This window comes from Poecilia mexicana, unplaced genomic scaffold (genome assembly GCF_051168715.1).
Source record: "Poecilia mexicana isolate PSO_F unplaced genomic scaffold, ASM5116871v1 scaffold_15, whole genome shotgun sequence".
Taxonomy (NCBI): domain Eukaryota; kingdom Metazoa; phylum Chordata; class Actinopteri; order Cyprinodontiformes; family Poeciliidae; genus Poecilia; species Poecilia mexicana.
The window spans coordinates 4,130,949-4,144,202 of NW_028263384.1; the positions used below are offsets into that span (position 1 = coordinate 4,130,949).

At 36.0% G+C, this 13,254-nt stretch overlaps 1 protein-coding gene across 1 annotated transcript; it reads right to left on the bottom strand.

Moving 5' to 3' along the window:
- Nucleotides 1-230: 230 nt before the first annotated feature.
- On the bottom strand, nucleotides 231-8,483 carry LOC148155259 (attractin-like protein 1). The gene is made up of 4 exons (XM_088013190.1): nucleotides 8,315-8,483; nucleotides 8,145-8,232; nucleotides 6,208-6,454; nucleotides 231-459 (listed from the first exon to the last, which is right to left on the bottom strand). The coding sequence occupies exons 1-4, from the start codon at nucleotides 8,458-8,460 to the stop codon at nucleotides 272-274; spliced, it is 669 nt and encodes a 222-aa protein (XP_087869316.1). The 5' UTR covers nucleotides 8,461-8,483; the 3' UTR covers nucleotides 231-271.
- Between the last annotated feature and the right edge of the window lie 4,771 nt (nucleotides 8,484-13,254).

The window sequence follows — 13,254 nt, forward strand, 5'->3', positions numbered from 1 at the left end:
CAATTCTCTATGCAATATATTTTTTCTGCACCCACAGATTTTGTCAAACTATTGGGACCTGAAATTTTGAAATATTGTACCAGTTTTGGTTAATTCTAGTATTTACTAAAGTTATCTGTGTCTGACATTGAAATTTGTGTTATGATCAGAAATATTTAAGCCTGTGTCTGCAAGGGGAAACACACTTTTTAGAAAGGTAATTTTTAGAGAGGTAAAAATATGTATTTAACTCCAAAGTCAGCATAGTGTCAGAAAGTCGTGCTTCTTTCTCTCACCATGTTCTGGTGGAGACGACGTAGCGGTACATGTGATCCACAAGGCCGTATTTATTGTTGCTCAGCGCTGTGTATCCCCCATGGATGTACACACAGCCACCGGCCTGGTCATACACGCTACTGTGGCCATAACCTCCCTGAACCACGGCGCCTCCGACAGACACAACCTGCCACAAGTTTGACCCTGAAACACAAAATCAGGAGGCGATGATGGATGCAGCTGATTAATGAAGAACACACACACACTCCAACCTGCAGGCCGAAGCTTATTACTTAGAAAGTTTTTGATGTCTTGGCAAGTTTAGCTTTTTACGCTCATATCAAAATGAAAAGAACAAACAGAATCAATTTTAATTTTAGAGGTGAGACTAAAAAGTAAAAAGTGAAAAATATGGAGACAAAATTAGCAAAACTCTGAGATAAGCCAAATGGTTTACAGTTAGATGGTAGGGCAACAGATCGATGGATTACATGGTGAATAATTCATGGACACAGAGAGTAAGTAAAACATGCTGTCGTCGAGAGACCTGACCCCCAAATAAAAACAAAACTGTGGAACCAAATTTAAAAAAACCTTGAATTTTAATCTGCATCACAACACATACAGCTCCAACAATAAGAATAATTACCTGTAGGCTACATGGTGTACCCGTAGAAATATGGGGGAAGGTTTTAAATCAAAACCTCTTAGGTGTTTGTTATGGCCCCTGGCCAGAGGCCATAACACCACCTAATCTACAGATGTTTTGTTTATGCAGATTCAGGTGTGGGAGCACACTGCTGATTGTCTGATGGAGGCTGAAGAGCAGCAACCCCATTGGACCAGCAGAAGTTCACCAAGCCAATCAGACAATGATGGGACCCAGCTGCACACTATAAAAGGCTCCTAGATTTGTTTCTTCAGGGGGGCAGCTTTAGGAAGAGACTCTGCACAGATGACCCCCACTTTGTTTGCAGAAAACTAACACATAGCATTCACTAGCATCATGTAGGGCTGTAGCAATACACTAATCTCATGATACAATACAGTACATGATATTCTCTTCACGATATGATATATATTATGACATTCAGCAAATGATATTATTTAAATGTTAATTGTGTGGCTTTGTGGTTTGCGGCTTTGGGGTTATTCAGAAAATTAACTTTTTTTGTCTTATTCACTTATATTAGATAATGTAATTTATCTATTTCATTATTTAATTAATTGTAACTGGTTGTTTCATTAAGTGATTTTTAATGTACATGTGCAACTGGGTATAAAATGTCGTGTGATAGCTGTCATTTAATTCATATGGATTTGACATAAAATTTAATTTAATGTATTGATACTTGCAGATGAAAAATCGATACTTTCTGAGAAAAAAAAATTGTAGAATCAATAAAATTATACAGCCCTAACATCATGCTTGGAGAGGATTTTATTCAGTAGGAAACACTTAACATAGCTGCTTTTCCATTGAGAAATTGCGCAAATTGGATTAAATAAATTTGCTAAATAAAATCGCAGCAATTTTAGGCAAATAATTACGGTTTTCAATAGAAATTTTTGTGCTAGGATGAAGTGGTTTTTCAGTTGTACCAAAATTTATGTGTTTCGCAAAATTAAAATGGAAACATTTCTTTTTCGCATCATGCCAGTCACTCTAGCCTGGTTTCTACTAGACCATTGTTCTATGCTTCGTCTTGTCTGTTGAGAAACGATTGCTTGCTGGAGATATTGACTCTGTTGAAGTTAAATTTTACCTAGTTCCTAACATTTGGCCAGAACCAAAAAAATTGCCTGAGCTATACACAACCATCCTCTACTGCGAAGAGAGAAGTGCCAAACCGAAGGGCATCTTTGCTAAAAATAAAATGTCGTAATCATTCCAATTGCTCCTAATTTAATTGGTCAGTATTTGGAAAAGTGCCCTACTGGCAGAACACATCTCTAAAACAGCCAGAAAATCAACATTATCATTCATAACTTGTCCTTCTGTTTTCTGATTGACCCTGTGGAAATTCTACCAAGGATGGGAGAATGGGAGAATACCCAGACTGAGGCCTCAAGGGAAATGAGAATCAAAATGAACTTTATGGGAAATAGGTGCCCAGGCTACAGTCATGGCATGCAGCAGCTTATTTGTAGGCACTGGCATTCTTGTATAATGCGCAGCTGGCTCCACTAGAGGCCTCACTGCATCACAAAGTTCATCAAAAGTGGAGTTTGTCATTCAAAAGTGAAATTGCTGACTGCAATTTCCCCAAAACGTAACTGTTCCCAAGTATAAGGGATTTGTTATTCCAATGCCTGAATAAAATTCCAACGTCTCCTTGATGGCTGATAAATCAGTATTAGGTTGAAACACATAGCATGTTTATATCTGTCACCCCATAATTTATAATGACTTATTATATGAACAAGCTTGTTCACATATGACTTTAATTGCATTTCGTATTTCATAAAAATACTATAATAGCAAAATAGTGGGGGAGGAGGGTTACGTTAACGAGAATATTGAAAAAGATTTGTACACATTTGCAATGGAGACGCAGCTAGTGGGGTGGAGATTTATCTTCCAGCAGGACAACAGCAGAGCTATAATGGAATGGTTCAGATCAAATGTGTTACAATGGCCCAGTCAAAGTCCAGACATAAATCCAACCGATGATGTATGCAAGACTTGAAAACTGATGCTCAGAGATGCCTTCTGTTCCACCTGAGTTTGTGCTGCAACAAAAAATTCAGTCTTCACATGTCCAAAGATTTTAGAGACATACACCAAATCCCTTGCAGCTGTAACTAAAGCAAAGGTGTTTCTATGATTTATTGAGATGGGGTAGGGAGGGGTGAAGGTGCAAAAGATGAAGAAAATGTAAAAAGAGCAAGAAAGAACAGGTGAAACATTGACCACAGAGAACAGATGTTGAGGAAGAAGAAGGTCAACTTATATCTCATCTCTGGCACCTAATTGGTGTAAACCGGCTTCTCGTTGTGGTCATTAAATCCTGCTACCTTGTATTTTACACTCCAATTCTACTCCCCCTCGTTCTCCTGCAGGCTGACTCTTCGTCACTCCCTCTGAGGTCTAATGATGGTCCATACGGACTATGACAATGTCAGAGAAAGAGAAGGGCGGCCAGCAACAGATGTAGCAGCACATGAAAGTGACAGACAGATGTGAATGAAATACTGAAGGGAGTGGAGAGAAAGATGATGAGGACCAACCAAGAGTGATTAGTGAAGCTGTTTGAGGTCGAGGTTGGCAGATAAAAAAGGAAAAAGATGCAGAACAAAACTGAGAGGATGTGAGCGGTGGAGGAGAATGTTTGGAAAGAGGAATAGGAAAAGAGGAGAAAAATGGGAAGGTGGGGGAGAGGAGGAAGGCAGTGGATTCATTAGTCACGTTCCTCTCTCTGTCCTGGGTGCCACCTCCTCTTAATCACCACTCTCACTGTGCATCATTGTGTGTGAGTCATTGTTTGGCTCTGTGTTTTTGCGTATATGTGTGTGTGTGTGCGTGCGTGTGTGTACTTGTAAATCCTGCATATAGAGGACCACATTCACATATTCTCCCAACAAAGGGAAATAATTCGCAGAAATTAAGGACATTTTCCCTGTCCTAACTTTTTTGCAGCTCTGCTGTAAAAGTTAAGTTAAAAGGTATGAAGCGAGTTAAGTTTTGGTTAAGGTTAGGATTAGACTACTAATGGTTGGGGATGAATGCACTAAAATAAAGTCTCCCATTTGTACAGAAGTTAAACATTTTCTGTGTGTTTTGAGAAGGGAGCATGTGTGTTTTCTTCTGATTTCAGCTGCTTGATGTCAACACTGCAACACTGCCATCTACTGGCTCAGATCTGACAAACAACTCAGTTTAGCTGATGCTTTATCAGAGATAAATAAAAAGGACTGTCCTGTGGATGATTATTGCACACAACAATATTTAGTTGGTTTAATATGTGATTCTTGAGAATAGGGACAAAACAGGTCCTATGGATAAAGCATGAAATTTGAATAAAATATACACAAAATATATATTTTTTCAAATATCTAACTAAACTAACCTGGGTCATGTGAGCACAACAATGTATATTTTTCTTTTTTTTGCTGAATATTTTTTTATTTTAAACATTGTAGTCGGTGGATGATGCCTGTAAAAGCCCTTGTCCAGGAGCAGAACTCAATACATTCTTATAGTTTAAAACAATTAAAGAAATACTAAAATTATATATTATGACAATTAAATATAAGTAGTCATATAAATAATTATAAAAGTATCGATAAATTGAATTAAAAATAATTTTTAGATATTTTCCAACTCCGTTGAAATTTGTCCTTAGTTTTTGTCAACACCGTCAGAAATGAAAAGAATGTAAAAAAAAATCAGGCATTATTGGGGGACACCAGAACTTCTGAGGACCCCATGACGTTGTCTTTTCTCTTCCTTTGCTAGGAGGGCTAGTTAGCTCCGGTTAGCTTAAGTTATTCTTTAGTTTTTTCTTCTGTTTTATTCCTAAGTTGCTTGTCACAACCATGATGTGTCAACTCCATAACTGACAATTTACAAAACTTTGATGAAATTTTGCGAAATAAAAGCTTAATTTTGGTATAATGTAAAGATTTCATGGACCTGACGAGCCAGGTCCATGACTCGTCAGGTCATGGACATTTATATGACATTTATATGACATATAAATGTCATATTTATATGACATTTATATGTCATATAAATGTCATATATGACATTTATATGACATATAAATGTCATATAAATAACATTTATATGATGTTATTCTGGCCTCCTTCAGAATAACATCATATAATTTGAGGTAGTTTGGCATTTCGTCAACTCCGTCAGAGTTTTTCTGACTCTTTCAGTGAAATTGTTGTCAAATCTCACTTAAATGTGCAACTAATTCATTTTAATGTATTTTACATGAATTGCATTACTTCACATGTACCAAGTTTTTCATTTTACTCACTAGTTTGTCACCACCTTCAGTTCTGTGTCAACTCCGTCATGCACTGTCAACTCCATCAGATGGACTTTTTCTTGTTTTTTGTTTTAAATAATATTTATTTTATTTCTTGAGAAGCATTTGTCTGTAAATTGAGTAAAAATATCACTAATGGGGTATTTTAAAAATCATTTTAGATTTATTTTTGTCAGATGGTGATGACAAAGTTTTGGGTCAGGTCGATTAAAAATGTAATTTTTTTTTTTAAATTCGCAACTGGGAGCCTGTACCTTAGCATCTTCATATTTTCTAAACATTATTTGTCATATTTGCATACATAAGGTTGAGAAATAATTAAAAAAAAATATGGGAAAATTAAAACCCATTTTGTCCCTATTCTCAAGAATCACTGGTGTATGGAGCTGATGCAAATCCTAAGAACATCTTTTCCCCAAGATAAGTTACCTTATTCCCCAAGAAGTAAGAAAAGCAAATGAGAGATGGGTGATTTCCCCTGATTTAAGTATTCTGATGACATGTGTGCTTGTTTAGTCAATTGTTCATGACTGAACAATTGAAGTAAGAAGTACGAAGGATCGTACAGAGCCAGGACAGAAAAAAGAAAAAGTATGAAAGTGAAAATAAGAAATGCTGAAACGATAAGATAAAAAAAAGAGGTACCAAAGATACAAACATAAACATCAACAGCTAAATATAAGCATTCCTCAGTAATTTGTCAATAATCAAACTGTTCCATAAAGGGAAAAACTTGAATCCAACTCAAATGTAAAAATGCTATGCTAAGATGGCATTACAAAACACTATTTACAATGGAGATAAAGGAAAAGAAAACAATACCAGATTCAACAGGTGCACCTTGAATTGCTTTGTTGCTTAAATGTGTTATAAGAATAATACCTCAAATTTTTATAGCAGTTTTTTGGAAACTCACAGACGATCATAAAGCCTACAAATAAAATTGACTTACTGATGTTGTACTCCTGAACTTTATTAATGTAGCTGTAGATGGGCGAGTAGCCAAAGAAGACCAACATCACCGGGTCGCCGTTAGGCAGGATCACCACGTGAGCAGTGTGGCCCTCCAAGGCGTAAAGAGGTGCTGAAGCTGGTTTCTGTGGCAACCAGCTACGAGTGGGGATGTTGAACAACCACAACTCGTCTGTGATGTTAGCAGGGCCTGTCTCCAGCTTTCCGCCGAACATATAGATGCAATCCTAGAACAAGAGAAGAACATATTCTGAACTGTCAGTTGTGTTGCTGATGGAACATCGCACTTCTTGTTGATACTCTGTCTTCCTGAGAATATGCTACATATGCATTTTACAGAGGTTATTTTGGATGATTTTCAGGGAAGTTTTCCATAGTTTCTCTACTAATAGGTCTAAAAAGCATAAAAGGTTTGCATGATAATTCACATACTAAAAATTATGTAAAAGTTTCTCTGAAATGTGTTTTGTACTAAATTTAAATTTAATTTAAAACAGAGGCATAATTTCTGGCATTGAGAAGATTGTAATTGCATCTCCTGATGCATTTTAGTCAAGGTCACCAAAAACATTTTTACCTAGACCCCAAAGTCTACCCTGTATTTAAATGGTATAAGACTCATCACGCTCTAAGTTTGTAAAGCAGGTGATCAAATTTTCCAGGAAGCTTCATTTGAACATCATCAGCTGGAACCACACTGATGATGTGCTAATGCACTTCATCAAACTGCTCTGTTCAATCAGGAGTTTATTGAAACCTCTAATTGTAAGGACTGAGCCAGATGTGTCATTAGAAAAGTAAGCACTGTCCTTCATTATCTCCCTCTAGGAAAAGGATCAGAGAAATTCAAATTGTGTCATCCAGAGCTGCACTGGGAATGAGCTACAATCACATTACTAATACAGACCATGTTATACTGATGAAATGTTATCTGTTATTTTACCAGACAGTAAAGACACTGAATGGCATAGATTCAAAGAGGTTTCGAACTATAGCACAATATGCATACACTCTTATTTTACTCTTATTTATTTAAAATAAAATACAGATTTATTTTCTCAGGAGGCCAAAATTAATACTAAATCAAATTGGGCCAAAACCAAAACAACTAAACCTTTATATCAATACGATGTCTACCATTTCAAAAGCAGTCCCGTTTGTCTTAAATACACTTACAACAAAAAGTAACAAACTGTGTGTTTGGTCGATATTTTTTATTTTAATTATCCTGTACAGTCAGAAAATCACTTTATTCCTTTTTAATTGTTGCCACATATGTAAAAGAAAGTGCATTTATGGTCTTGCTAAACTTTAATTAGTTGCAAAACTTGCCAAATCCTCTGTAGGGATGCCAAGCAGACTGTTGTTAATGTAATTTACTAGACTGGATGATAAAGGCCTGAAAAACCAAGACATAAGGGCAGATTAACAATTTATCAAACAGAGGCATCAGTGGTGGAGAAGAACAAAGCCAGAACAGCCTGCCAACTCTTCTTCATCCTGAGCCTCGCTCCTTTGTCAAGTCTCACTATAAAAACAATAAAATGTCTGGTAATGTCTGGTAAATGTCTGGTTTGATACTAGCTCAGTTAGGTGTGTTTCCATTGGCAGTGTGATTCTCACTAAATGAGCTGTGGTCAATGCTTCGATTATGTCATTTTGCGTGTCTACCCTTGGGCAGCCGGTTTCTCTAAAATCTTGCAACTATTTGTTCATCACAGGTTGCCCCAACCAGTTGACGCTGCATGCGCTCTTCTGCCACAATTGACAAAAAGGTTTGGATCTTAAAGTTTGACCATGGAATTATTGATTTGACAACGGCATTATTACGGTGTCCATGAGCCAAACAACGAATGAAGTCTGCCGCCAATCAAATCACTTAATTGAAAATTATTCAACGATTTATGTTTGTTTTACCTGGTAGAGAGCCAGAGAGTGTCCATATCTGTAGAGGGGTCCGCTGCTGGCTGGCACCACGTCCCACACGCTGGTGTCCAGGTTGTAGCTGTGCAGACAGAGAGAGAAACTTCAGCCATGAAAGTCACTTTTAGTAAAAACAGACCTTCACTTTAGCCAGTGGAGCTTACTTGAGCATCATGTGGTAATTAGAGTAGTTGAAGGAGTAGCCTCCCACCACCCACATTAACCCAGAATGCACCAGGGCTCGGTGGGAGGCCCGGCCCAGGGACTGAGCCGACGGTTTGATGCTGGAAAGCATCCAGAAGGACCTCATGGAGGGGACAGGGACGGTGCAGTCAGGACCTGACGCACAGAGAGAAGAACACATTTTATTTACACAAGAATCTACAGCGCTAGAAACATCTTCTCTACAAAACTAGCTATGAAATATGACTCTTACTGGATGCTAAGGTTTTGTTTTTTATTTAAAACTATATTAAAGTAAAAAGGTATGTACAAAGTATTAAGTCTGCAGCTAACAGTTATTTTAGTACTCGATCATTCAATGGATTATTCTGATAATCACTTTTTTTAAAATCACAAACTGCTGATTTTTCATTTCACCTAGACTTACATATTTACATAATATGTTAATACAAAGAAGGTTGCATTTTTTATTTTAAATGCAAACTATGATGTTGATTATTTCAACAATTCATTAATCATGACAAATTGTTTCAGCCCTAAGTGTATGTTTTAATATTTTTTCAACTGATCATTTTTATTGTAATGTTTCTGTTTCAAGAATCTAAATTTGATAGTTTTCCTATCTACATACAAAATTCACATCAGATATGGAACTGAGCAAAAGCATTAGACTTTCTGTAATTTAATGATGCTTTGCTTCCAGGGTCTCAAACCCTGGAACTTAAAACAATTTGATCAGTAGTTTCTGAGGTCTTTTAACAATTTTTTTGGATGGGGTTGACTTGTGATTCTATGGATTTTTCACTTCTTGTCCTGTGAAATAAAAGTAAGAAAGTGTCAGGTGCAGGTTATCTTCTGCTGAACTCAGAGGGTAAAACAGAATGGAAAAAGTGAGGGAAAAAAAAGAATATTTTCAATTGTGTACCTTTTACTTACCAATCCTATCATAAAAAGAAACCATGTATTTTATTTTAAAAACAGAAAAGATCAAAGTTTAAGCAAGTGCTAGTTTTTGCAAAATGGGTTTATGCCCAGGGTGGCATAAAACAAGAGGGCACCACCAGAATAAAAAAAGGAAAATAGTTAGCTATCAAGCACTCATAGAATGGGTTTCTATGCCCATTTACATCATCTAATTCATTTCATACTAGGTAGAATTATAACATTTCCATTTTTCTTACAACTGTTGTCTGTTTTTTGCTGTTTTTTTAAACCACTAAATTGTTTAAATATCTAGCATTCAAACCTCCCAGCTTAAACAATAATTATTAGTAGTGCCTCGGAACAGGGCAGCTGGACTTATACCGAGTGTAAACTGCACACACAGGTGAAGTCAATTTTATCTAATTGCCCCAAGATGGAGATTAAAGAGGGTGGAATAGAAACACATGATTTCCCTTCCTTTTCACAATTATGTACTTCTTTATAGATAAGATAAAGGAGTAGATAATTGTGAAAGGGAAGGGAAATCATGTGTTTCTATAACCTTTAACCGTAAATACTTTCATAATACACTGCAGACCAGACAAGAAGTGATCACTTTGTTTAGCTCAAAATTGTCACAAATTTCCATTTTGTTCAGGTTTTTCTTCTTTTTTGTGTTTCATAGATGCGGTTTACATTTACTCATCCTTACACATAAATACTATTTCTGACTAGTGTTCACAATAATAAAAATAGCATGAATTATAATGTATTTTACAAAGAAGACAGCTGAATGAACATTTATTCTCTTTTCACTTTGGTTTAGAATAAATATCTTAACTTTAATAAATTTCATTTAAAAATATATACATTTTTTGCATTTTAAGAAAAATTTTTATTCTTCCTGCATATCTGATATTAGCCCAGGAGAGGGCAGTGCACCATCACTGAATGGAACATGTGTTTTAGACATGCTATGTTAAATTAAATAAATTTAATCTGTTGTTTGAGATGATAATTTAGATGAAGAAAAACATTGATTGAATTATTCAGTTATCTGTGGTTGATGGATAATTTCCCTCCAAAACTGGATAAGGTTTAGCAGATAGCTACATGGAAACCACAAAGAATAATAAATATACATTCAAATTAAGACAGTTCATCCCTTCAAAAGGTTTAAATGCTCCAATGTATTACCAAGAACTAAAACAGCAATCCAACTTTAAACATTTTCCATAAAAATAATGTTTAAGATGACAATGTGCAGCAACTAAGCAGTGATGTGTCGGTAAACCTCCTCCCAGTTTTTCCACATTAACGACGATCAAAAGAAAACAATCTGAATAAATTACCTCTGTGCATGGCATTATGGGAAATGTGGTCTTTGTTCTGACAATAAAAACAAATGGATGTGTATTGATCGGAAAGCGTTGCACCTTGCCAGCTGTCGTTGCAGACACAGAGCTTTTCTCCGGTCAGGTCGCAGTAGCCATGGTCTGGGCTGCCACAATCATCCCTGCAGTACGGAACGGCGCAGGCCTCGCCTTTCCAGTACTCGTCACATTCGCAATACACGCGGCCCGCCTCTGAATTCCCCGCGCTGCACCGGCCGTGGCCCGAACAGTTATTGGGACAGGAATTTACCCTGAGGAAGCCGGACAGGAATCGCATTCAGAACTGTGCAGCGATGCTAATTCATGAAATGAAAACCCTGAGGTATTGTGGATGTGGTGTAATAATGTTCAATATCAAGTAGTTCTAAAGCCATCAGAATGAAAGTTTATTTAAATCCTCTAATCAGCTTCCTTAGCAAACTAACAGTTTTGTTTCTTTGATTCTTTTTCTGTCATACCTGAATGTTTAATCAAATACATTTTCATTATCTAAAACATTATAATGAAAAATGAATGTTAAATTTCATGAATATGAACATTTTTACATGAATTTGTTTTGCAGGATGCAAATACAAAGAATTATGGGAAAGAATAATCTATTTTTATTCAGGATGGTAAGTGTCCCTTGAGCACTGAAACTCATTTTCATCTTAGTTTTACATCAAAAGAGCTCTTTTGAAGACCACAGTACTTATATACAGAAAATACAATTTAACCAAACTTACAGTGCAGCTCAGCACTACTTATTTTTTATATTTCATACTATACTGTTTCAGTATTTCTATATTAACTTGTATTTTTTGTATATATAGATTTTTACATTGGTTCTGCTCTGTACTCTGTACTGCTGTAACAATACAAATTTCCCCACTGCAGGATTAATAAAGGAATATTTTATCTTATCTTATCCCTTTCATGCATGAAGTATGATTCTTTTTGTCAGAATTTTTTTCCAATTTTTTATTTTCTGAAGGCATAAAAAAAAGGTAGGAAAAAATTTTTGCCAAAAATTTTTATTTTTTATTTAATTCTTTTTAGGTGATCAATTGTAATTTTCTCCAAATACAAAGTTGCTATTTGAAAAATACATCAGTAGTATTGTTCTTTAGGGGTTATCTGATGTCACAATATTTTTTTTTTACCTGCAAGAGTCGACTACAGTAGAAGGAGGGACAGGGTCGGTTGGCATGCTTTTTGTCTGTTGGCCATATTGGATTTAACAAAAATAATTTCTTGCATTTGCAGCCGATGGCCAGAAGTTGATAGTGTATTTTATGATGCATTAGTGTCCACTTCAGTGGTCTGTGCGCATTTGTAGCATTGTGATGTTATTACACTAGATTGTCAAGCGAGAAGCTATTCCGGTAGGAAATCATATGAGCACCGGCAGCTTTTATTTTGAAAAGACGACAGAGCCATTGCAAAACAGTGGGTAACTTCCTGTTTCGAAATTATTATTTATTTTAAATTTAATGTGTTGCGAATGAAAATGTGAATTATTATCTTTACTGTCAAACATATTGAGTTCATGGATTGTTGTTTTGAGTGTCAGTTCGGGGTTTAAAAAAGAAAGATTAACGGGTCATACCATTATAGTCAGTGAAAGGGTTCCCGTCGCGCTCTTTCTGTTCAGATTCCGTCAGAGAAGGTATGAAGTTTTGTTTTCTGTGTTCAATAAGTGTATTTTAAGTACAAGTGTTAGTTTAATTACTGTTCTTGTAAAATAATGTGCTCTGGAGCACTTGAACTTTGTTAAACAGTAGAACTGTGTTAGCAGATATTTAGCTGCTCTTATGCTACATGAAACATTGCTAATAAATCCTACATCCATGTGCTGAAAATAGTACTGTTCATGGTTAAACAGGCGCTGTGGAACACTTTGATGAGAAAAAGCCTGTTTTGACTACTATTTTCTGCTATTTGAATGCAGGTATGTGATGTTTTATTATTTTTGGTGGGAATATTTTGTCTAATTATGAATAATTAGACAAAATGTTACATGAATAACTAATTTTGTTATTCATGTACTGTTTAAGATTATTATCCCCATGTTTGGGTTTAGTTATTAATTATTGTAATTAATTTTATTTTATTACATATTATTTTACACAAGTCGCACACACTCTTTCTGTTCAGATTCCATGGGAGAAGGCGCTGTGACTGCGGGGTGTCGTTAGTGTGTGTTACCCAGAAAGCAGTTGGGCACAATATCGCAACACCAACACCGTGAGTGACACAATGACTAGGGCAGCCTACTATATAAAGTACTTGGGGACCATTTGCTAATTATTATACAAACACAATTGTAGAGTATGCTACATGTAACAGCCAAATACGGGACAAGCCTGTGTAAAAAATAATGACCTGTGTCATTTTTGCCGAAAGTGATTTTTTTTCTTCTTTTATCTAAGTCATCGTTTCCAAAGAAGGAAACGATGAAAAAGTCAAATCCTTACAGGATTTGACTTTTTCTGTGTGTTCATTTTTGGTTTCTGTGTCTAGTGAGTCTCCATGTTGTCCTGTCTTCCCCTTGATTGTTCCCAGGTATGTCTCGTTCCCTGATTACCCTCTGTGTATTTAATGTCACATGTGTCTCTGTCTTT

Coding starts and splice junctions, on each gene's coding strand:
- LOC148155259 (XM_088013190.1), bottom strand. CDS start 8,460: ATGAGGTCCTTCTGGATGCTTTCCAGCATCAAACCGTCGGCTCAGTCC. Junction 6,455..8,144: donor ACTCTCTGGCTCTCTACCAG/GTAAAACAAACA, acceptor CTCTTGTTCTAG/GATTGCATCTATATGTTCGG. Junction 460..6,207: donor AGTTCAGGAGTACAACATCA/GTAAGTCAATTT, acceptor TTTGTGTTTCAG/GGTCAAACTTGTGGCAGGTT.